General features: G+C 35.4%; 1 protein-coding gene across 5 annotated transcripts in view; it reads left to right on the top strand.

The window, feature by feature from the left end:
- The window catches only part of PTCHD4 (patched domain containing 4), a 231,821-nt gene extending 207,202 nt beyond the window's left edge, over positions 1 to 24,619 (top strand). For all 5 annotated transcript variants that reach the window (XM_063666258.1, XM_063666259.1, XM_063666260.1 and 2 more), the window contains one exon: positions 1,478 to 24,619. In XM_063666258.1, the coding sequence (XP_063522328.1) occupies positions 1,478 to 3,111 (1,634 nt within the window). In that variant the 3' untranslated portion in view covers positions 3,112 to 24,619. The remainder of the gene's footprint in view (positions 1 to 1,477) is intronic.
- Positions 24,620 to 25,151: the final 532 nt, after the last annotated feature.

Below are 25,151 nucleotides of genomic sequence, written 5' to 3'. Positions count from 1 at the left end.
ACTGCATTGTCCGGAACTATGTCACGTGAACCACCTCTAGTTGAAAACTAGGCTGGGAAATAATATTTTTAAGTATGTACATTGTAGTCTCAAATAAAAGAAAGGGAAGAATTATACAGGTCAGTTAGCAAAGCTATCGGCAATGCAAATTCAGAGTAATTGCAGTAAGACCCCAGCTATCATATCTTTGTTAAAGCACTACTAAGTAAATTAAGTTTGTAACACCTAACTCCAATATCTAAGCGCCACATTTAAGTCCATTTTCCAGGTTTTCATAAACTAGTTGATTTTGTGCCTTTCAGCTATGTCTTTGTCTAATGGATTTCTTGGAGAACAGCCCAAGCACAGCTTGTATCCATTCACAGAAAAGATTCCTATGTAGTATTGCTATGCCCACAAGGGCAAGAGTGATCTATGAAGATTTCCACTCACTCAGAAAGCTACCAATTGATATATTATGGATGGTCATTGACAGGTCCAATTCAGGGAAGTGAAAAAAGGGGAAATTGCAGATATAGTATAATACCTTTGTTTACTCAGCTGCTTTCTTCTTTTGCTAGTAAGAAAGTGGTAGTATCTTAAGAGCTGTGAAATTCCTCAAAATTACAGCTCAGTAGCTACCAGAGTCTGGCATACACTGGGTGTTCAAGTAATGTTTGTTGACTAAGCCTTTTGCCCACTTACTCTTATCAAAAGGTACACAAACATTGGTTTAAAACAAGTGTTCTTCATTCACTTTAATGAGGCAGTCAAAAGCATTTAGTCAGCATCCATCTCACGTGAATCAGAGCTCCATGAGGAGCCCAAAGGAAGTGCTTGCTAAGATTTTTCACCCCGAAGGTCTTGCCCTGTCTTTTATGTGATGTGGCAGATTTTTTTTTTTTAAACTCACATCCGGAGCTAATTAATCAAGTCTTTGGAAATTGGTTTCTGAGCCATTTGGCCACCAAGGAGATTATCAACATTATAAAATCGGTTTAGAGCCATTTTAAGGGTTTAACATACTTTTATAATTTCCTAAATCAGCATATAAATCAGCTTGAAACAAAAGTTAGGAACTGTCAGTCAATGAATCAGTTAACCAAGCACTTGACATGATGTTAAGGGTCATTTGAAGGCACACAAATAACAGCCCCTGCCGTTGACAATTTACTGTCTATTTAGGAAGACAATATGTGTTCAGGGGAAAAAAATCATGTAATAATGTAACATTATATTTACAACTTGTCATATTAATAGAACAGACAATACATGTTTCATTTTTCCCAGAATATCAATAAATTTGGGCTTTGCTAAAGTGAAACAGGGACGAAATATATCCTGTCCATAACTCAACTTTTGAGGCCTGATAGGAGGATCATAGCCCTTTGAAGATTAGAGTATAAAGTGCCATTTAGCATAGATAAACTATAAGGAATTCACTTGAGCCATAGGAGGAAATAAAAATAATTATTATTTTCTTTTTTTAAAACATTAGGTCATGGAACTAAAGGAGTGTTTGAGCTTCTGTCTGGATGGCGGAGAACCAAAGAGAACTTGCCCTTCAAAGACAGGATAGCAGATGCCTATTCTGATGTGATGGTCACCTATACCATGACCAGCTCCCTGTACTTCATCACTTTTGGCATGGGTGCCAGCCCATTCACAAACATAGAGGCTGTGAAGGTCTTCTGTCAAAACATGTGTGTCTCCATTCTTTTGAACTACTTCTACATTTTCTCTTTCTTTGGCTCCTGTCTGGTTTTTGCTGGCCAACTAGAGCAAAACCGCTACCACAGCATCTTTTGCTGTAAGATCCCTTCTGCAGAATACCTGGATCGCAAACCTGTGTGGTTCCAGACAGTGATGAGTGATGGGCATCAACAGACGTCCCATCATGAGACGAACCCCTACCAGCACCATTTCATTCAGCACTTCCTCCGTGAACATTATAATGAATGGATTACCAATATATACGTGAAGCCATTTGTTGTCATCCTCTATCTCATTTATGCCTCCTTCTCCTTCATGGGGTGCTTACAGATCAGTGACGGAGCCAACATCATCAATCTACTAGCCAGTGATTCGCCAAGTGTTTCCTATGCCATGGTTCAGCAGAAATATTTCAGCAACTATAGCCCTGTGATAGGATTCTATGTCTATGAGCCCCTAGAGTACTGGAACAGCAGCGTCCAGGATGACCTAAGAAGACTGTGTAGTGGATTCACTGCAGTGTCCTGGGTGGAGCAGTACTACCAGTTCCTGAAAGTCAGCAACATCAGTGCCAATAACAAAAGTGACTTCATCGGTGTCCTGCAAAGCTCATTTTTAAAAAAGCCAGAATTCCAGCATTTTCGAAATGATATCATCTTCTCCAAGGCAGGGGATGAAAGCAATATCATTGCTTCTCGCTTGTATCTGGTGGCCAGGACTAGCAGAGACAAGCAGAAAGAAGTCATAGAAGTGTTGGAAAAGCTGAGGCCCCTATCCCTCTCAAAGAGCATCCGATTCATCGTGTTCAACCCCTCCTTTGTCTTCATGGACCATTACAGCTTGTCTGTCACAGTGCCTGTTCTGATTGCAGGCTTTGGTGTTCTCCTGGTGTTAATCCTGACTTTTTTCCTAGTGATCCACCCTCTGGGAAACTTCTGGCTAATTCTTAGCGTCACCTCAATTGAGCTGGGCGTTCTGGGCTTAATGACATTATGGAACGTCGACATGGATTGCATTTCTATCTTGTGCCTTATCTACACCTTGAATTTCGCCATTGACCACTGTGCACCACTGCTTTTCACATTTGTATTAGCAACTGAGCACACCCGAACACAATGTATAAAAAGCTCCTTGCAAGAGTATGGGACAGCCATTTTGCAAAATGTTACTTCTTTTCTTATTGGGTTAGTCCCCCTTCTATTTGTGCCTTCGAACCTGACCTTCACACTGTTCAAATGCTTGCTGCTCACTGGGGGTTGCACACTTCTGCACTGTTTTGTTATTTTACCTGTGTTCCTAACATTTTTCCCCCCTTCCAAAAAGCACCACAAGAAAAAGAAACGTGCCAAGCGAAAGGAGAGAGAGGAAATTGAATGCATAGAAATTCAAGAGAACCCGGATCACGTCACCACAGTATGAGGGGTACAGACCTGTGGATTATTTTTCTTTTCCAGTATTGCACAATGATGCAGGGCAAGTAAAGCTCAGACCTCAGCTGCTTGGGCTGGCCAGGGGTAACAAGGCAAGTCAGATCAAGAGTGCATTATTCATGACACTTCAAGGTGTCTGCTTCTTGAGGGGGAAGAGGGAATAAAAAAAGAGGAAACAGTTATTTGCAACCTTGTTCTCCTCTAAAAACAAGTCTCTGGATGTAATCTGAGAGCTCTTCCAAGGAATGGATGAATCAATGGAGTGTTAAGATAGAAGGCCAAAAGAACCAGCTGCTTTTAAAAGTAAAATGCTTAGGAGTGATGGAGAAACAAGGAAAGGTGTCCTTCAAATAGGGGGAAAGACATAGGAAATGTGCCATGGCAATTTTCATGCTTGTTTTTTGAACAGGTTGGTCAAAGGAAACCTATGCACTTGGGAAGTACATATTTAATACTGTCTAAACCAAAGGACTTCCCAATCCATTTTATGTGTACATATATATGTATATATCCCGTATATACATATACTTAGTTTTGTCTTTAGGGTACATTGACGTTTATGTGGAGGGAGGTGTCCATTTGAAGATAGGCTGGCCTTTCCCTAGAAAGTCAAATCAACCTTAGCCAAATTTATAGATTCATTAATAGCCATTCTAAATCAACCCAAGTGTCTCAGCAGTAAGAGTGTCATTCAACTGTGGGATGAGCAAAATAAACAGAGATGTGAGTTCATTAGATTATGCATATCATGTCAGCAGTCATCTAGACTTTTGCTTTGGATGACTTTGCAAAAAAACACAGAAGGCATTTGAATTAATTACCACATGGACAAGGTTTACTGTTTCATATTAGAAATAAACAATTGATACGGATTTTCATTGGCTTTTACTGTATTTGGAAGGCTGATATGGCTGCTTTCAGTGAGCTCACCCAACTGCAAATGAGTACTTTACACAGATTATCCATACATGAGTCTAAGGGTGCACAAGTATGTGTATGTGAGTTGGGGTACTCCATAGTTACACCGTTCTTATTTTAGATAGGGAAAATAACTGCCATGGAATATAGATAATTAACATAGGAGAAAGGAGACATAACTAGGAAACTCGTAGAGTGAAATAGAATAAAATGGACCATACCCACTCATCACACGCCATCTACTGGTTCTTAGTGTAAGGAAACTATTCTAATCCTATAAACTCTAGTGTATTCCTTGCATTAGTATTTGGAACATAACCCAGGCCATGATCACTATAGTAGTGTTCAATATACCTACTGCAGTACCATTTGTAGCTTCTTGTAGTGTTGCTCTTGTTACCTGGAAAGTGCTCCTCAGTTGGCCCACCTCCTAGGGTGATCGCAGCTCTCCACAGGTGGGATATTAACTATAACTGCTGCTGAATTCTTTCTCAAACAAAAGTACTGAGGTAAATGTTTTCATTAAGTTAAAGTTTAAAACTACTTCCAAGCACCTGTTGGGTGCTTACTTGGACTGTTGCTGTGCGTCCTGTCACAGGAAATTAATAGAAAATGCCTTTTCCCATGCCAAGCAGTAACATAATTTATTTCCAGGTAGGACAGAATAAATGTCCAATGATTATAAAATCTGCTAGTAAGCTCTTTTACCTAGAAGAAAGCTACTATTTCCCATCAACTTTGGTTCTATGTTTTAATCAAATTAATAATAATATCTAAAATAACAAAACTCCTTGACTCAATTATGTTCAGAAAAAAGATACAAACCATTCCATTCTCGTTATAGTCTCTGGAAATGAAGTTCATAGACTAATGAAGTAACAAAACAAGTATACTTAGACATATAACTTTCCAGAATATAAAGGTGAAAGGGAACACACCCTAAAATAAAAACATTTAAGTAGTATTTCATTTATTAAATGGAGTTTGTTTTGTTTTACCTTGAGGTAATTGGGTTTCAACAGGAAATGATCTATGTCTTCTCCATTGTGTCAGTTTCAGTGCAATATCTATAGATTTGAGTGTGGAAAATTATTGCCCATAATCATAGGGTTATTGTTTTTACATTATTTGTGAAGTCATGTCACAAATACTCCTAGCCTTTTGCCTCATGAACTGCTGTACTAGAATGAACTGGTATTTGGTACGAGTAGCCTCCAGACCATGATCTCATATCTGAAGTAGAAGTTTCAGAGGAGGTTTTTGGTTTGGGTTTTGATTTTTTGTTTGAGTGGGGGTTTTCTGGTGGGCTGCAGGGAGGAGAATTCCTCTTACCGATTACCCATCATTTGTAAAGATTTTTAGTTTTTTCGCATCCCCTTCAAAATATGGGAGATAATCACTGAGAAAGTTAATTAACTATCACTCCTTTTCTTCCCATTGTGTGCCATGCTCCACTCATTGACCTATTTTTTAAAAGATTGGCTATTGGGGTTGGTTTTTTCTTGGTTCTTATAGACCATTCTGCATGCAAAGAAGAATGGCAGGCTGATTTGCAGGGAAAGAATCAAGCATGCCAGTTGTGAAAAGCACATGGAGGAAATGACATATACTGCCAAATGACCAGGGCAGATCTAATATTATGTCTCCATCCAGATAGTCTCTGTTTGGATAGGGAAAAACAGTTCTTCTTTTTTAGTTTATGTCTTCAAGAATCAAAGTGTCTAAGATAAATATGAATTTCTCATTGTTCGAGTGACTAGAGGGCATTTTGGAAGGAACATTATCTTTTCCAGGACACCGTAGTACTCTTTAGAGAACTGTAGCAATAATTTACTGAAATGGAATTATTTGCTCTGGAAGAGTTAATATACCGCCTAAAGTGTCCTAACGCAGTCCTAGGGAGTAATTTAATCCTAAGAAGAATCTAACAGAGCATCATCTGACCTCCCAACCTCACTGTGAAACAGATGCTTCCAAGAATTCCATTTCCTGAATACTAAGGTACATCCTAAGATATGAGATCATGATTTGCAGGTCACCCCCAATCCCAACTTTTTTGGTAGCTTGTGTGTACCTTTTCCTAGTTTTTCAAGTTTACACTCATTGTTTTGTTCATTTATAAAGTACTAATGCCATTCAAATTAGGAACTTATCTATTGTCAGCAGATGACCAGTCAACTCCTAGAAGAGGAGAAATTTGTGGGAAATATGTCAGCTTTGTGTAATATTTTATTTAATTGAAACATGTATGCCCTTAAAGTAAGAGGTTATAAAGTTTGAAAAACCTACTCCTTTTCTGTATTTAAACTGGAATGTGGATTTATTTCCTTCCATCAGAATTTAAAATTGAATTAGAAAGTGCCATGTGAGCTCCACTCTCTTTGATGTTAATAAACTTCAAAGAGGTACTCACCTAAATTACAGAGAGATCAGCTAAAAGATTTTTTTACTGCTTATGGTTAAAGGTAATCATACCTTAGAGATTTGATTCTTTAGACCAGCCTTAATTCTTTTTAATTAAAGTCATGTTTAGATGTCTTCCCAGGAATTCTTGCAGTGACTATGAACCTCTTTGAAGGTTGTGCATGAGTATTCTATGAAAGAACTATTCTCCTCTGTTGTTGTATCATGTAAGTGGCTCTTTCCTATTTGATTCCCATTTATTTCCACAGAATTTAGGTTTTTACCTTGTGAGGTGAGAAGAATAATGATGACAAATGTTTTATGATGCTATTACAGTTATTCGTGAATGTTAAATTCAAGAGAGTAAAAGCTTTGTCCATTTTGTAATTATCTATCGCACTTTCCCGTAATAAGCTAATCCTTCTAGGCTTGTGGTTAGAGCTAAGGATTAACTATTGCCAATCAGAATTACATGTATTTTTATAAGTTGACTGTAAATATCATAATTACAGTCACATATTTTTATGACCAAATAGTTATGAATGCACGGCACTATGCATGCATTGTTATTAATAGTACATAGGTTATTAAAGACACTATTTTCAGGGTTATTGCAACTTTTATTAAAATTTCTTACATCACCTATTCATAAATGCCTCATGGCTTTTGGTCTTAAGGGCCTAAAGTCCACAGAAAGTTCCATCCCCAGGTAAGCAATTTAAGAAATGCCTTCCCTGGGTATCAGTAACAGCCACCTCTTCTAGAATGGACTTTGGAAAATCTCAGAAGCGAAATCTGGCTTCCAGGCAAAGGGCCTAGCATATTCTGTATTGGTTAGTAAATAAACATAATTTTATGTCTTGTGTTTGCAAATCTTATGATGAAGCAGAAAATACAATGCCGTGAGACTCACATTTAGATATTGTCTCTTAGAGATTGGAGAAGTCAACGATTTGCTCGGCATCCTACCACAGGGATCTTTCTGTTCAGTCTGCTTTGTTGGTGTCTGCGAATGATATTGGCAATCTTTGTAAAAGTGAATCTGAAAACTGTTACTTATTCCAAAAGAGCCTCAGAAGCACTTTTCTTCCCTTTAAAAACAAAAAACAAACAAACAAAAAAGGTTTTAGCTCTTTCTCAATTACCAAAATTTTGTGACAACTTTATGACATTGACCCAAAACATATTTATGGCTGAATTGGCATGCCCTTGCTATTTCCCCGTCTTCAATCTCAATATGAAATTGAACATCATCACTGTGGTGCGGACCTTTATGCTAATATTTTAAATCGGTGAGCTGCAGATATACTGGATAGGGAAAAATCAAGTTTTTTACTACTTTGTCTACAAAATAACTACAATGATATTGACCCAAATGAAAGCAGCAAAATCATAAGTGAAAGCAACAAAGCCATATTGCATGAGGTCCAGCAGGGGAGGGACTGTGTATGGGTATAGCAGCAGTAAATTATCTTGATTTCTCAACTAAAGGACCAAGATTAATCCACCATCACGTTTTACTTAGGAGCACAAGAGGTGGTATTCTGTGTTTGAAGTGTTGTGGAGTTAGATCAGGCAACATTTGAAATGACACTGGAAGGATATTGAGAGATGAGCCCACATCTCAGAAATCAAGAAGTCTGTAAGTAGGTGTGATAGAACAAGTGGAATAATACCACATATTCTGTGATTTAGAATACAGCAGAGAGAATCACATGGTGTTGCAAAACTATAGATTCTCAACTGCTAGCAAACCTGATCATAGGCAAATACATTGCACTTGAAGACCGGGTTCTCATTTGTCAGATTCATAACCTAATCTTTGCAGTGGGAGGTGCTCCTGAATTTCCAAGCACAAAGGAAGAGCCATAGACCCTTTTGTTAGTGAAAGTGAGAAGCTAGGGAGACTGTTTGTAAAGAAGCTTAAAGTAAGCACCGAGATAAGCATCATTCATTCCCAGAGTGGCTCTCATCATTGACTATATTTTATGAGTCTTTGAGTCATAATGAACACTTTTTCTGATCAGTTTTTTTTCATACTTAATGAGGACCTCTCTATTGCTGACAGAGAAGCCACTTGCTTTTCTTATAAAATGGAAAACAACTCAAAAGAGCAATATATAGGGTTAAGAATATATTTACAGTATAGCTTGCTAGTCTACAAATCACATTTTGTCTTCTGCATCTCTAAAGATGTAAAAATTAAATGGGAGTGTACCTTAAACTGAAAACCTCTATAAGGTAGATATTTTTAATATAATGAAGTACTTATAAAGAAAACCATCACTGATTTTGCACTATTTTAAATTATAGAAAGCCAGCTTCTACTATTTTTCCCCAGTTGAAAATTTCCCTTAAGAAAGGTCTCACAGGTCATGGTAATTATAAAATCTTAAAAATCAGAAAGAAACTTTAGGAACAGAGTAGGAATCATCCACTGATGCTGTGTGATTCCTGCTGTGTATGATTTGATTGTACTTATCTGAGCTGAGGTTTTTAGAAGTCATTTGTAACTGAGCTCTGGTTTCCCAACAGCTAATGGCATGGTCTGATAGAGGAGCATTATGGTTTTCTTTCCCTCTGTTGCCATAGTTTGTAGAGTAAGCACATTACCCACAGGGCTCTGTCAAACCAGGGGGGGGAAAATTCTAATGCTTTGGAAGATTGCATTGAAGAATTTCCTAGGAATAACTAGGAGAGACTCTCATAGAGGAAAGATTAGTGGTGTTTAATAAAAATGTATAACTTTTCAATGCTATATAAATTTAACTTATATTCTCAGTAGAGGCAGTCTACAGTATGTTATGGGGAGCATTTAAATTATCTAATGTAATATGCTTACTAGAATCTCTCCCTCGACACTGAAATACCTTCTATCATTTTATCTGATGAATTCACTGGTTGTTGGTAGCAACACTGATAGAGCTGGGGAAAAAAAAAAAGAACAGGCCATCATAGTCTTGCATCTCCTGGTACAGTCTGTAGCATCTATTTTCAAGTAGAATAAGGAAATTCTGGCATCTTTTCTTCACAAACATAAATGTGCTACAAGCTGATAAATTAGACCTTAAACTGGTCAATGCAAATATCCCAAAGTTTTAGTAGTTTAAGCAACAACTTTATTATACTTTCCTGTTAATTATGCATATTTTTCAGCAATAGACTTTTTTGCTCTTAACTAGGAAATCTGTCACAGATTGAAAAGGGCAGAGATCTCTCCAAGCTACCTCATAAGGGTATTTAAAGACAAAATGGCATGCAATCTTTGATTAAATGGCAATATATTAAAGCCACAAAGCAATATTATTTATCACCTTTCCTTGATGCTCATTCACTTTATCAAATTAGACAAGGCAAAATGTAAAATGAGCACTCCTATATGCAGTCCCACTTATACATTCTAGTTAACATAATATTCATTAATATGAAATCTCTCAGGGCAGTTGTTAGTTGTCTCTCTACAGATATCCCAGAGCACAAAAATTGACTCAGAAAGAGAGTAATCTGACTTTGATTAGAGGCAGCGGTCTACCTAGTAAGATGCACAAATAAACTGTAAATAACTTCAGAAAAATTCCAAGTGCATTTCACTTATCACTTTTCTTGGAGGAAAAAATCTGTTTGGGTGTTTATTTGTTTGTTTATTCTAGGCAAATAGAGACAAAGTTACCATTATTTGGCATTTTACTTAAGTTTTCTTTTCCTCTGGAAGGCATTGCTATTATTTTCTGCTAAACTAGGGTTTTTAAAACACAGGTCACTTACAGAAACATTAGCGTCCATGAAAAGAAAACTCCTAGGGAGAAACAGTCTTCACCCATGCATAGACAAATTGTAGAAATGAGAGTAAAAGTGGAGCATTTTTATTTTTTTTCCTAAAACAAAATCCACTTGTTCTTAATCCTAGCTAGACAAAATACCAATTTCTACAGCAAAGAAGGATGACTAAATGTATGAAATTATGAAACTTTGATGTATTAACACTACAAACCTCATGGCAAACCACCAATTTCAGATGTCTTTACCCATAAGAATATTCCTTCTAAAACACTCTGTTACATATAGGTTCATCCCATTCATGAAAACAGCCTCATTTATCACTCGCAAAATAGTACAAACAAAGCCATTTTAGGTTTCTGCTCTGTAGTTCTGTGCCTTGGGCTCTACAACTAAAGCTACCTTACTGAGGAAAACTTAAAAACGAATTGTGAACAAAAATGTCAACTCAAAAAAACATTACCCAAGTTGTATTTCCATCCAAAAATATCTCCTGTGAAATAGAAGACTGCTGTGTAGCCATTTTAGATCTCATAAAGAAGAAAGTATTCTAAAAGTACCTATTTTGGATCTTACTAAGAACCCAAACCAAAAGTCCTTCCAAAGTTTCCAATTCACCTGAATTTGGTCCATTATCAAAATTTACCTCTATGTTGATCAGTGAAAAAACAATTTGCAAAACAGGTTTTTCTTAACTATAATAGAAACAAATAAAGAACAAGCTATTTCCCATAGATTTGCATGTGTAAACACACATAATAATTAAATGAATCTCATACCTCAGTCAAGGGAAATTATGTTCCAAATATTTCCTTGTTCGGTTCATCATTATTTGCGTATTTTGGACACACTGAAATAAAATAATTTTAGTTAAATTGCTCATAATTTCTCTGCATAACAAATCTATTATCTAAAGCTTAAAGGTAAAATTCTTAAGAAAAATAACAATTAAATATTAGCTACTTGGAAAAAAAAGTCATCAAAATCGTATTTACTACAGTGCCACTAGGCAAAGTTAAACAGAGCATTTCTGGCTATCTTGACTTTTTATTTTAACAACAACAAAAGAAATCTAGTTCCATTAGTCATAATAATAGAAATAATTTATATATTAAAATAGTGATAAATTATACAGGTGTATATTCTATAGTTCTTAGGGTCAAATACGAGGTCTTTTAAAATCACAATCACAAATGCTGTAAAAACTAGGTTATTCTTAAATTCACCAGACTTTTCTTCATTCTTTATTGTTAGTATTAAATGCCCCACAGAATATCGTAATATGCAACTTATTCCTCTAAACTCAGTGAGAACTTCGAGCATGCTACCTGTTCAGGAAAGATTTTTCTAGGCTAAGAATTAAACTTCCTAAACAAAACATCTTATAACATCACAATGTAAAATAACATAATCTATGTTTTTTTAGTTTTTTATTGAATCACAAGTTCTAAAACTTATAATGTAATTTTTTATCCTTTAAACATTCAAGAATACATACATTAAAATAATACTATGATAATATATATCAATTATCTCTCCATGGTTAAGATAAAGCATTCTGAAGCAAATACAAAATGTCTCAGCATTCCTGAGAGATATTTTTATGAATCCCTAAGTTCACAAATATCTCTAAAACACATAAATTACTAAAGTATTACTAAAAGATTCAGATAGCACTTTAACACCCCTTAATAATTATGTTACCTTCAAATCTACAGCAATTTATAATTGGGTCAAATAAATTCTACCTAAAATTTATCACTGCATTACATTGCATCATTGTGGTAACATTAGCTATAAAAATACTTGAACCAACGTTTTTCTCACATACAAGAGCTGCAGAAGATGGAGACAATGAGTGAGCCAGCAGCTCCTCAGTAGTACCCAGAGATTAATCACAAAGCACATCCCTTTGGCTGCACGCTATACAGTTTCGAGCCAGGGCGTAATTGTACATGGGCTATCAGCACCACTTCAAAGTCACTAAAACCAATCATGTTAAATATTTGAATATCCAAGTCCACTGTATTTTGATGAATAATGCAGTGGCATTATACATAACGCATAGATAACCAACATTCAAAATATGTAAGGTCACTTGATGCCGAAATTATACTTAAACAATTTAATATTCCACAACACACTTCAAAAGCTTTATCATTGCAAAGCTCTCCTCATTATTGACGTATAATGAGGAGACCAAAGAAGGCTTAGTAATGTTTCATTTTATATAGTTTGCCATATGTTTTCTTAAAAACAAGGATGCCTTTATGTCTTTCATGGAAATGTTTGGACTTATTCAATAGCCATTTTCCTGTCCAAATTTAGTATTTTAATTATTAATTTTCTTCTTCTTTTTTCCTTTAAATATGTTCAACTTTTATCATTTCTAAAATAACTTTTCTTTAGAGTAATTAAACATGTTTTCTCCTTTACATAAAAATAAGCATGGCTAGAAAGGAATGAAATAAGAACTTAGCAAAATTAAGCTGGACATGTGGAACCTATTTGCAAATACTAAATAAAGTTTGCAAAAGTACTATTTATTGTCATTTATATGTGCTTCAAGTTGAAATTCTCCACTGATTTTATTTTAAAAATGGCAACTGACATGGCAAACTATGAAGCACACAATGTCTGTTTTGCAGACGTTCAGTAATTATCTATTCAATGAAGAAAAATATAAAAGACTTCTCCAGCTTCTCAGTTGCCTGCTCATGACCTAATGAAAAGGAGGTTATTTAATAATTTCAATCTTTGAGAGCCCATATTCAGAAGCTTTTGTTGTTGTTTTGTTTCATTTTCTTGAATTTTCCTATATAGCCAGTTACACAAGAATAAGGCCCCATATAAAGGAAGAATTTCAAGTTTGTTGGTAATAACTGTCCTTTCCTATAAGTTGAAATGCTAGAGCCTAGAGCTATACACATCTTGATAGTAAAATAAAGGAGAATGTGATCTGACATAAAGAAAAATTAAGGACAAGGGTGATTTTTTTAAAAAAAAAAAGGTAAGTGAGAAAAAATTTTAAAACAGATCTAAAACTGTTGAAGAAGGGACTAAACAACTGAACTAAAACCTTTTTGTTTTATTTAGTTTCTGTTCATTAGTTTAGTTTGGCTTTAAAAACAAAGGAACACATTGGAAAGTTTCAGAAAAACCCTGACATATCTAAGTCTCCAAAAAGTTTGTTACTCTTTAAAAAGATAGAACTAGAAATTCAGTCCCATTTTAGGATCAAGATTTGATGTAGATGGGTTTCTGAAGTACCCCTAGATGGCTTGGGATTGTACCTATTTACTCACCACATATTTAGGAGCACCTATATTGGTCTCTGTGCTAGGCTCAGAAGAAAATACCGCTAAACTATTCATAGTTCCTGACTTTGAGGTATGTATGATCTGTTGAGGAAATTTGCAGCTGGAGTATTCAAGGAAAGTAAGGAAGGAATTATGAACTGATCCACATTGAAGCATGGGTAAGATTCCAATAGATAGAGATGGAGGATAGGCACAACAGTCAGGGAGAAAAAGTGAAATATGCAAGGGCAGGAAAGCAGGCTGTCCAGGATGAAGGCTATAACAGATGAGATGATAGGAACCCAGAAGAGACTTGTTACAGATGGGAATAAAAAGGAAGCACCCATTGTGAGTGGTATTATAAAGGATTGGCAGGATATGGGGAGTTAGTTGGATTTGGGAGAGGGATCATAAAGAAAAAGCTGTTTTTATGATGTATCCTTGGGCTTAAATGCAGTGAATGGTTTACAAAATATAAATAGGCAGTCTCTACTTTTGAATTTTATCTGTTAAAATCAAGGATCCCAAAACTCAGCAGTATCACATAAATTTATAATCTCTCTTGCTTTGAAATGTAGTGGTTGCAAGAGCCAGTTTAGGGCATGAGTTTGATTCTCCTGATGATGGAACACCGTCCAAGTTCTGGTACAAAAGCCCACGGCCGTCTGGTCACCTCATATATACCTGGTGTCCCTCAAAGTGTGAGAGTAAGAGACTGACATGGATTGCTGGGAACCCAAACTCTCCAGAACAAACAGCTCAAACTAATACACTCCAATTAACTATCTCTGTTAATATTATTTTAATTAACAATTCAAATAATACCTGCCTAATAGAATAGGTATTATTGTCTCTGATTTATAGATTGTTTCAAGAAAGAAAACATTGTAAACAAGTACTATGTCCCTATGGTACAATATGTCATCTTTTCATCATAAATCAGTATGAAAGGTGCATGTACAGAGAAGTCCAAATGCAAATTATATGTGATGAAAAATAACTGCATAGATTTTCTCCCCATCTATCCTTTTCTAAATGTAAATTTTAAGACAATGTGTTTGTCAAAATGCTTAAAACTGTTTTTTAAATTCACTTCCTTATGATTCACTGATGCTTTCTTTGAAGATCACATAAGGTACATAGGCACTTACTTTTTAAGCATAAACCTAACTGATTTATACACTAACCTTGTCCTTTTTAATAGTTAAAGTTTTAATTATAATAGTGGTGCTCCCCAAAACCAGCAATCAGATTACAAGATGTTTGGAGGAATATATTTTAATCTTTAAACCTGAAAAAAGCATTTCTTAATTATGCTTTTTAGAGTTATAGATAAGGTTGGAGTTGGCCTGGGGAGGCCCCATTTTCCAACTGGTTCATGAGGAGGACATCTGTTTACAGAAGTAGAATGCAGATAAATCCAACAACCAAGTGGCCATAGGAGACCATGGTCAACAAACACACTCTAAGAGACATTTTGGATAACCCTAGGAGTAACAAAGCTAGTGGTTCTCAAAATTTGCCATACTTTGGAATGACCTAGAGAGACGTTTAAAGTCTCAATGCCCAGACTTCACGCCAGACTACTTAAATCAATATATCCTGCAGCGAGACCCAACCTCAGTACTTCTGGGAGTTCCCATAGTGATTTCAATGTGTGGCTCAATTTGAAAAACAGTGGCTTAGACAACCAAGTCAACACATTTAATCCAATAAATACTGATAGAGCCTTTTATTAAGTGAAGTTTTAAAAAGTCACAAGACAAAAGCGTCTGTGACATCTGTAACTAGAATATAAGCCAGAACTTGTACAGAGTCTAAAAGGGGGTATCCAGAGGGTAGAGAGATGATTTCTAGTAGAGCCAAACCTGGTAGGAGTGCATTGCATTAAGATAGCACTTAAGATGAGGTAAGATTATTGGCCTGAGCACCCCATGTGACGTGACCAGACTGAGCAAAGCCATAATATGGAACAAAAGCACAGAATATGTTCCTGGGTCAACGAACTCAATTTAGCTTGAGTGTACATTTCCAGTACAAGAGTTGAATTTGTACAAACCAGAAAGTTTCATATAAGGACCTGCAGACATCATGCTGCAGAATTTATATTTCATTTAATGGACTCAGATTACTTATTATTATTATTATTATTATTATTAGATCCAAATTTAAAAGTATTAATCTGCAATGTTCTAAGTGTAGGTTAGACTGGAGGTGAGAGACCTGAACCAAAGAATTAAGTTAGGAGGCTGTTGTGGTCATCAGCAATGAAGGTAATATTGGTCTGAAATAGAGTTGTGGCACTGAATATAAAAAGGAAGAAATAAATACAATTCACAAAACTTATATCTGCAAGATGGCCTGAATCCCCAAGAACTTTGAGTGTCTAAAACACAACAATATGGTACCCTATAATTGAATATTCACATTAGTGAATTTAATGTGGCATAACAGTAACCAGTTATTAGCTCTGTGTGATCTATTTACTACAATACTCTAACGTATAGTTTAATCATCACATTCCTGTGGTTTTGACATGCAGCGTGGCCCATTTGTATAACATTTATAGAGCTTTAACACAAATTTTCAGGAAATCGCTTTATCTTTACAGAATGGTTGATTTGGTTTTCTGCATATCTAACTTGGGGAAAAATGGTTTATATTGCCTTATTTAAATTCAGTAAATAAAAGATGAGTCAAAGAGGAAGAAACAAATATCTTAGGAACATCAATAGGCAGTCTAATCTTTTGTACTTTTTTCCATGTAAGATTACTGGATACTCAGGTATATATAACTCTTATCTACATGCATGTATTATAGCTACAGACACTACAATAGTATCTAGATTAATCTACATATATAAACATCAATTTAATTAGCAAATAATTCTTGAGATTTATTTGCATTTCAGGGAATTTAGCAGTTCAGGTGATTTATGCTTAGAAACAAGATCACTGTTCCTCCCACAATCAGAGATCTGCTCTGCAGTCATCTTCTATGAAAGTTTTGTATAAGGCCCATGCTTTTATTCTACCATAAAGATGTAGTATTGCAATGTTATATCAGCACTGGGCAAAGATGGATATATATGTAAAATGTAATTTTCACAACATATCCTTAAACATAGTTACACATTCATTGGATGGCCTGTCTCTAATTCAATACTTTTCCTACGGAATAATTGTCCTGTCAAATATTACACATATACATGGCTTTAACATTAGCATTAAAATGACCAGTGAAAATAATCCATATGAACTCTTTGTATTCTTCTACAGTCATAGAACTAAAATACGTGAGGATGAGGAAGCAGATAACAACTTGAGAAAATGTAAAAGAGTTGGAACTTGGAGCCACAGTGCCAGGCAATGGGGCCACACACAGCAGCTTGATCATCCACGTAGCTTTATGCGATGCCCTTTGGGTCATGGCTTTCACCAGGTAGCTTACTCAAAAAAAATGTGATTATCTCTTAACTCCTTTATTCACCAAATCTTTCATTCAAGAAGAATTTTAAACATCTTCTATGTGCCAGACACATAGAGAGTAAATGCAAAGAGAAATGAGAGGCAGCCACTACCCATCAAGGATTTTAGCAAAGCAAACTAGTAGGCGAAATAGCCATATATGTGTGTGTGTGTGTGTGTGTAAAAAATAATGGGCGCCGTTTATAGAGCAGTGATTCTCCCACTTAAGCATGTATCAAAATCACCTGGAGGGCTTGTCAAAGCACAGCCTGCATATCCCCACCTCCAGAGGTTCTGATTCAGTAGATCTGGAGTGAGGCCTGAAAATGTACATTTCTAACAAGTTTTCAGGTGATGCTAATGCTACTAGTCTGAGGAACCGCACTTGGACTTTGAAAATTTCTGAAATCCAAGTTTGTGAACAGCAGCAGACATTCTGAGAATAGTTGGATTAAATCTGTCCGGGGAAGAAGGTGAGGACAAAGGTCAGCTTCTCACCACTAGGCCTGAAAGGCTGCATAGTTGAAGAGTGCAAAGACATTCCAGGTTGAAGAAAAGAAATTACCTGAACTAAGGCCATATCTGACAAGTCTACCTGTTGGTAGAACTCATCTATAAGACTTTTTAAACTCTTGAAGGGATGGCCTTAGTAATCTCTATTTGTAATAAGTTGATCTGGACAGTCTTTTCATGAAGAAAATTTAGGAACGTGGAACCAAGGCATAGAGTATAAAAGAATGTATCATTTTCAAAGAAGTCCTGTTATAGACTGGTTTAACTAGAACTACTGTATACTAGAACTAGCACTCTATACTAGAACTAGATTCGTGTAGGACATGAGTTAAGTTTGAATTTCCAATAATCAGTGAATTAAATTTTTAGTACAAGTATGTTTCATGCAATATTTGGAATCTGCAATGCTAAAAGTACTTGTTTCTCTGAAATTCAAATTTAACTGGGCATCTTGCATTTTTACTTGCTAAATCTCACAACCCTAAGAATGTAGGGTATGCGTCAGGTGGAGAAAAGAACCAGAAATAATGAGGCTGAAACAATATTATATTATTAGGCCAAATAATAGTAAAGTACTATTTTTCATGTGGGACATGCAAGTGTAGCATGTAGCTAATGAAGCTTAAATTTCTGAGCCCATTGCTTACATAAGTCTTTTGGAGGCCCTAGGACAGTCCTTAGCAGTATGTTCACATCTTATGTTTATATAAAATTTTCAAATGTATGATATTTTTGCATTCTTTTCCTTAAAAGGGGACTCCAAAAATGTATACACTTCAGGCTCAACAAAATTTTGATCTGCCCCTGCATGTGGGACAACATAAGTATCAAATACAACACAAAAATGATATTGATAAATACCAACTCTTAAGTAAAAAGTTAAGTACAATGAATGCCCAGAGAATTTGAAGATCTTTTTGTTCCTATATCATCATGAAATGCTACTTGAAATTAAAATGGCTTCAACACTGGCAAAATGAAGCCTATTCTTTGAATTATCCTCGATGTGTGAAATTAATGTTCCAGTAGCATAAAGACAGTATTTCATTTCCCAGATATAATTGACCATGGGACATTATGTTCATGGAGCATCTTAAAGAACTAGTGTTCCAGGGAGCAAACATTGATAATGTCATGTTAGAGAAGCCTGTCTTTGTTACTGAAGAGCAGATGAGTATTACAATTCCAAAGGAAACAGTATTAATGGGTCTGTGTGGAAATCAGTTCTTATTTTCTAAACAATATTGTTGATTTCTAGCTATTCGAGTAATTTATAACCTAATAGAAGAATAGAATACTTAAGGAAAAATGATTCATCAGCATGAATTTCAATTAAAATAACACAGAACTAATTTTTCCCTTCTGTCCCAGTCCAATTTCAGGGAATGAGAAGTAAGTAAATGGAAACCAAGTTAAACTAGACCATAAATAGTAAAATATGAAGAAAAAAATTGACAAATGGCCGGGAACCAAATAAATAAACAGGTTGATATTTTATTTTTCATTCTTTTGAAAAATGATATAGCATTCTAGAATAATTGAAAAATTTTGATCTTGAATAAAAGACTTGAGGAAGGTTATTTCTTGGAGAACTTTAATGAAGGGAAAAGGGGGAAAACAGCCTACAAAAAAAATTTAGTATGTGTTGAAAATGGTTGTAAGTAGACCTTTGGTCCCAACAGCACAGCTACTAAACTATGATATACGCCAGACCCAAGATATGAAAAAAAAAAGCCATAATGTAACAAAAGTAATGACTGGCAAAACCAATAATTCATTAAAAATCCATCAGGCCTCCTAAAGGCCAACTTGGTCGTACCTATACAATAAAGAAGTGCTGAAACTCCAATCAGAGTTACACACAATAAGTAAGTCAAATATCTCTTACCAAATGTTCCAATAGATTTTCTTTTTGTATTAAATTCGAATACTTAGAGTACTGGGTTATGTTCAATAATAGGAAGTCACAGCTAAAAGTCGACAAAGAGAATAATTGATTGGAAGAACTTTTTCGATAACAGGAAATATGGACAGTTACCTAGGAACTAGGAAAATAAAACGACCTGATGAATAAGCCATATCATTCATTCATTAATCCATCCAACAAACATGGATTAAGAACCTATAATATGCCAAGTGATGTACAAAGTCCTGTGTGAGGGACAAAGCAGTTCAAATTGCTCAGTGGAATACTTTAATGTCTCATAAAAAGAAGAAAGTAACTATTTGCTTTCACTGAAACATTTGTTGTGAGACATTGGCAAAACTAGAGTTATTATTTATTTGGCTGCTGTTAATCTAATTAACCTGTTATTAATCTAAAAATTGTTCAAGATTCTTAGTTAACATGTTTTCCATAATAAATAGAAGTTGCTATACTAATTTTTTTGTTTGTTGGACATAAATGTCAATGAGTACTAGATGCGTTTTGGACAAAATGGTAAGATAGGAAGGCAAGGATGCCTAATGATTGATTAGCGTATTAAACACAGCAGATACAGCCTTGAGGGTATACATCTTTTTGTTTGAAATTAATACACTTAAACAAATTAGTGAATGTAAGTGTAAACAGGTTCCCAAACTCATAATTTTACCCAAAAGAAATAAATAATACTAAGTAGAACAGTCAGGCAAGAATTGAGACACAAATAAAATTTTTTTAAAAAATAGTCTTATGAAAGAACGTCAGCAGAGTGTTAATGAGTCCTTTTCTACCCTGTTGCCACCTCTATTTAGCACGGCAATGACTAAGACATATTTAGAAGGATGGCCTAAAGAAAAGAAAAATCATAACTAACTAGTTTAGGTAAAAAGAATTCATCCACAGATGGAGAAAAACAATCTTGCCCTTCTTCACACCAAGTTCCAACATGTTTGAAATTTAGCACTGGAGGGATTGGGAGATCTCAATAATTAGACTGCGATTGAAATGTTCCACTAAAATAATGATTTGAGAGGCATCCAGGGGCACTTTCTTTACTTCTTCATTCAACCTCAGCATGGAGCACATCAATTCTGTTTCTTAGTTGGACTATACTACCTTAGATACGGAACTGATTTTTAAAAGTATATAAAATTATTTCAAGTCTAAAAATCATAAAGAATTTATCTCAGGATAAATAATTTTTATGAAAGTATTTTATCGCCAGTTCATTTGTAACCTCATTACCTTGCTTAAGTAGATAAATCCCAAGCAATGAGTGAAATAAACGAGTAGACTAGTGGGTTTTTAACCCGCTACCTATGTCTCTCAAATGTTTATAATTTCTGCTCCACTAATAGCCCTGACCCTGCTAGGTAACAATACTCTAGGAAATTGAAGATATGAGTTCAGAGAAAAAAACTCATAAAGGAAGATGGACATTGTGGAGAATGGGCAGTAGTGCTAATGTAAAGAAAGAAAGAAGGCTGCATGGATGGGGGATTACATTTTCTGCAGGACAGGAAGAAGAGATCTACAGATGTATAGGTACAAGCTCTGAGTTGGGATAAGCAATGACGCAGATTACTAAATAAAATCAGATCATGTGTCTTATCCACTGAGTTCCACCTTAATGTTTTTGTTTTTATGGCTATGTTCTCAAAATACCTGAATTTATTTTTAGAGTCATACATTTCTTTGTTTTTTTTTAAATTGACAGACAGTTTTATATATTTATTTCATTTCTTTCTTGATTACCTTGAGTTTAATATCATGTGCTATATGGGATGAAGAAAAAGTATGATGTGTTTTCTACCTTTAAATTGCTTGCAATCTATTTAAAGATGCTGACAGAGGAAATAGTCACTCACAATAAAGCACAAGAAATGATTGCATGATTCATACTTTAGAGTTAAGAGAACCTGGGTGTAGGGAACTATTGGCATTAAAGGTGAATACTTCAACAAGGAAATGCAGCTTCAAATAGGCCTTGAAGAAGGCATTTTATCTGCCTAAACAAAAGATCCATCTCTTCACAGACATTAACTTGGGTGGGAGATTCATGAAAGAGGGGAAGCCCTACCCAGTCTGTCCCCCTGTCTCCTGCTCTGACCACTTCTCCAGCCACTGCTGCATCAGCCATGCACCCTCTTTGGTCTTTTGTCATTGCTGTTCCCACCACCCTGAATGGTCTTCTTCCCCCAGTTAGCCACAGATCTTCCTCCTGCACTTCTTTTTGGTTTCTTCTTAAATATTAAATGAGTATGCATTAGAGAGGCCTTTCATGACCCTCTCATGAAAATATAGTAAATCTCCTCCCTTCTTTCACATTTGTCATAGGATTTGTTTATTGTCTGTCTGTCTGTCCCCAGCAAATTGAAAGCTCTAAGGGGGCAGAGATTTTTTTTCTGCTCTGTAAACTGCTATAAGCCCAGTACCCTGAAGGGTGCCAGGCACATGTTAGGCATTCAATAAATATTTGACAAAGGAAGGAAGGAAAGGAGGGAGGGAGGGAAGAAATTAGTTCAGGTAGACCTCGAAAGCTTCAAGTGTTTCAGTTGCAAATATATTAGATGTATCTCATTATCTAGTAAGTCATTTTGAGGTAAACTTACTGATACATTTGAAAGTTGTTTGCCCGTGAATTCTTTGCTAGGTAATATTAACATCTACCCCTGCACTCCCTTAAATATTTATCAGTAGCTTAAACTTTAACAAAAGCCACGGTTTCCTTTGGCAGAGCAGGGACTGTGCTCATATCCTAGCTTGTCAATGGAAAGAAGAAATACTGCTGAACAAGTAAAAGATTATCATGGCAGCCACATCCTTAAATGGGAGCAATTGCTAGGCTGCTGCTTCTCAGGCTTAAAGAAGTAAAAGATACTGCCCCAAGCCATTTTCAGCTGGAATTGTAAGAGTATGCACAAAAATACACAAAGTTACCCTGACATAAGCGTGAATAAAATATATTATCTGATGCTCAGGAACATTTCCTTCTTCCCTCAAAATGAATAATTTATTGGTTTTCTACCTGCTGTTTCCAAGCTCACATTAATGATTCATTGATTAGTCTCAAAAACAGATGCTTATAATTAAATCACAGGTTCTGTAAGATCATTAACTTGTTCTCTAATGGCTGAAAGAATTAAGGAGAAATGGGGTAGTTTAAATTCATAGATTCAAGAAGGATTATAGGCAGCATATTCTGTACAGATGTGACATTTGCTGTATTGTTTTCCTTTCTGATAGAAATTTCTCACCTTCTAAATTTTCATTTATATGGAACTTGTTTTAGTTTTCTTAACATCCACAGGTTTATTATTTATTCCACCCACAGAAATTCTGACTCAGATGGCTAATGGAGTGTAGCCTTGTTACTTGCATTCAGATTTCTTATTGGTTTTTGTTTTATGCCTTAGTCCATCCTTATTAGAATCTCTCCAAAATAATTGATAATTTATGTTGGTCAAGTAGCATTCCATTATCTGTGGTAAAAAAATGCTTTATTAATTATACCACATAGGTTTCAGCATGTGCAAAGTCTTCTGAAAGTATTGTAAATGATAGTTGTTTGGGAGATGTGATAACTTTTATTTCCATTAATGTTTACATTTCTGCCTCATTCTCAGCTGAGACTGTTACTTATATTTTTATCCACTTGAATCTTGAAGTTAAGGTAAGCTGAATATATCTAATTGTCTTTCATACACATTAGTTTGTTCTACAGAAGAAATTTATTAATGGAGTAAGGTGAATATGATAAACTCAAATCAGATTTTCTTCTTATGTCTGCCTCTGAATCCAAAATTGGGGGTGCCTGCTACAAAACCAAGTATGTTTATGAAAACCTTCCCTCTCCTGTAATTGCTGGAGTATTCATTCAGAGCTCTCACTTGCTATATAATTTCTAACCAAACACTTTCCAGGGAATGTATAACAAGGAAGTACATGGACAACACTCAAATTCAAATGTCCATAGATGGTGGAATTTTACCACTCTTTAGCTTACAAGCTCAATCAACTGAAAGGTTTCAGAAATGTTTGTGTTTGGGGTTTGGGTTTGAGATGTGAAACAAATGACATCCTTAAACATGTTATCGTTAGTCTTCAAGGCACATATGAGTACCTTGATATAGAACTATTTATAGTTACAGTTTGCTCAAACACTATTATAATGAAATTAACTTTGGGATGTAGATGTTAAAGTACCAGCTTGTAAAAAGAATGTTTAATGGCAATCATTTGTATGTTTAATACCTGTGTGCTCAATGTAGTGTCATCTTTACCAGATGATTTACTTCACAATGTTTTCATTCCTGTTCCCCAAATGAAAATAAGTAGTCTACCAACTAATTTACAGAACTTAGTTTTGGATACTATTGCAGAGACACAGGAGCACTTTTAACTCAAACACTATGGTTTACCATAGTTTTATGGTGGTATGAAATTGAGTTAGCACTGCAATGCAATATTGAAAAAATCAGAATGCAATAAAGAAATGTAGATATTACATGTGACTACTAAAGAAATGTAGATATTACATGTGACTACTTCATGTACTACCCAGACTCCTCATTTATTGTTTGAACACAAGGGTTAGTTTTTTATCTTGCCAAAAGGACATGGTCAGGAAGTCAGTGTGATGCCATCTTGCTGCAGTGCAGAAGTTTTAAGAAGCAAGATATTTTTTAATGATGTACTATTACAGGATAGAACTTATCCCCCACATGAAACTACATATTCGCAGAAACTTTGTATTGTCCATGTGCATCTGTTCTTACTAGTCTGGAGGGAAAAAAATAAGATTTCCAGTTTTCTGCTGATCCAACACCATTTCCCATAGGCAGCACAATACACCAGCACACAGTTAGCAGCACTTTGGGACAAAACTGTTGAAAGGAAAGAAACAGTGATTATTCTGAAAACATGTAAAGCAACACTGATCATAAGTAATTTTTGTTAGGTGGGACAATGCTATATAATATGATTTCTTGTGTCTAAGTTTTCTCTAAAAGATTATTTGGGCTGGGTCCAGAAGGCTCAAATTTCCCTAAGCAACCTTGATCATCAATGTTGTCATGCTTCAGCTTTTGGCAGTTTTGATTCATTACTAATTATTAATATTGTTATTTAAATATGAATATTGTCCCTTCCCATTATGAAAAGCTATTACACACATATATGGATTTATATAAAGGTTGATGACTATATGCTTTTTTATATTAGAAAATCATGTGAAAACAAAATTAATCTGATGAATGCTGTTAATTATTTTAGCTTTTTTTATTAGGTATAAAATGTTCATAAAATTATTCTCTCTATAACTTACCAAGGTTTATTAGCTTGTGTAATTTTTATAATCAGAGGAGTCTGGTTTTCTAATTAAAGTTTTGTCAAAGAAAATGAATTGTGTGGCTCTTTCCTTCCTTGGAGGCATACTGTGAAAATGCCAAAAATGCAATCCAGGTTTTCTCTCCTCCTCTATGTGGTATGCAAATGAAATTGTATGCAGCCAACACACCTGGATCTGGTGCTATTTTCAATTCCCACCACCGGCCTGAGGTAGGGTGATGCGGTGGTGGAAAAAGCCTTTATGCATATCTGAATACTATTAGAACAAGTTAAAACCAGGAAGTTCATGTAATTAGCTGATTATACTGGGGTCCTAATCATGCTTTCTTAAAAGTCACTTTTCCTGTCTACGTTAAATTTGAGAGAAAGTGCTAACAT

Source organism: Pongo pygmaeus, chromosome 5 (genome assembly GCF_028885625.2).
Source record: "Pongo pygmaeus isolate AG05252 chromosome 5, NHGRI_mPonPyg2-v2.0_pri, whole genome shotgun sequence".
Lineage (NCBI taxonomy): Eukaryota > Metazoa > Chordata > Mammalia > Primates > Hominidae > Pongo > Pongo pygmaeus.
Note: the sequence above shows the minus strand (reverse complement) of the source record. Positions and strands in the feature narration are given on the sequence as shown.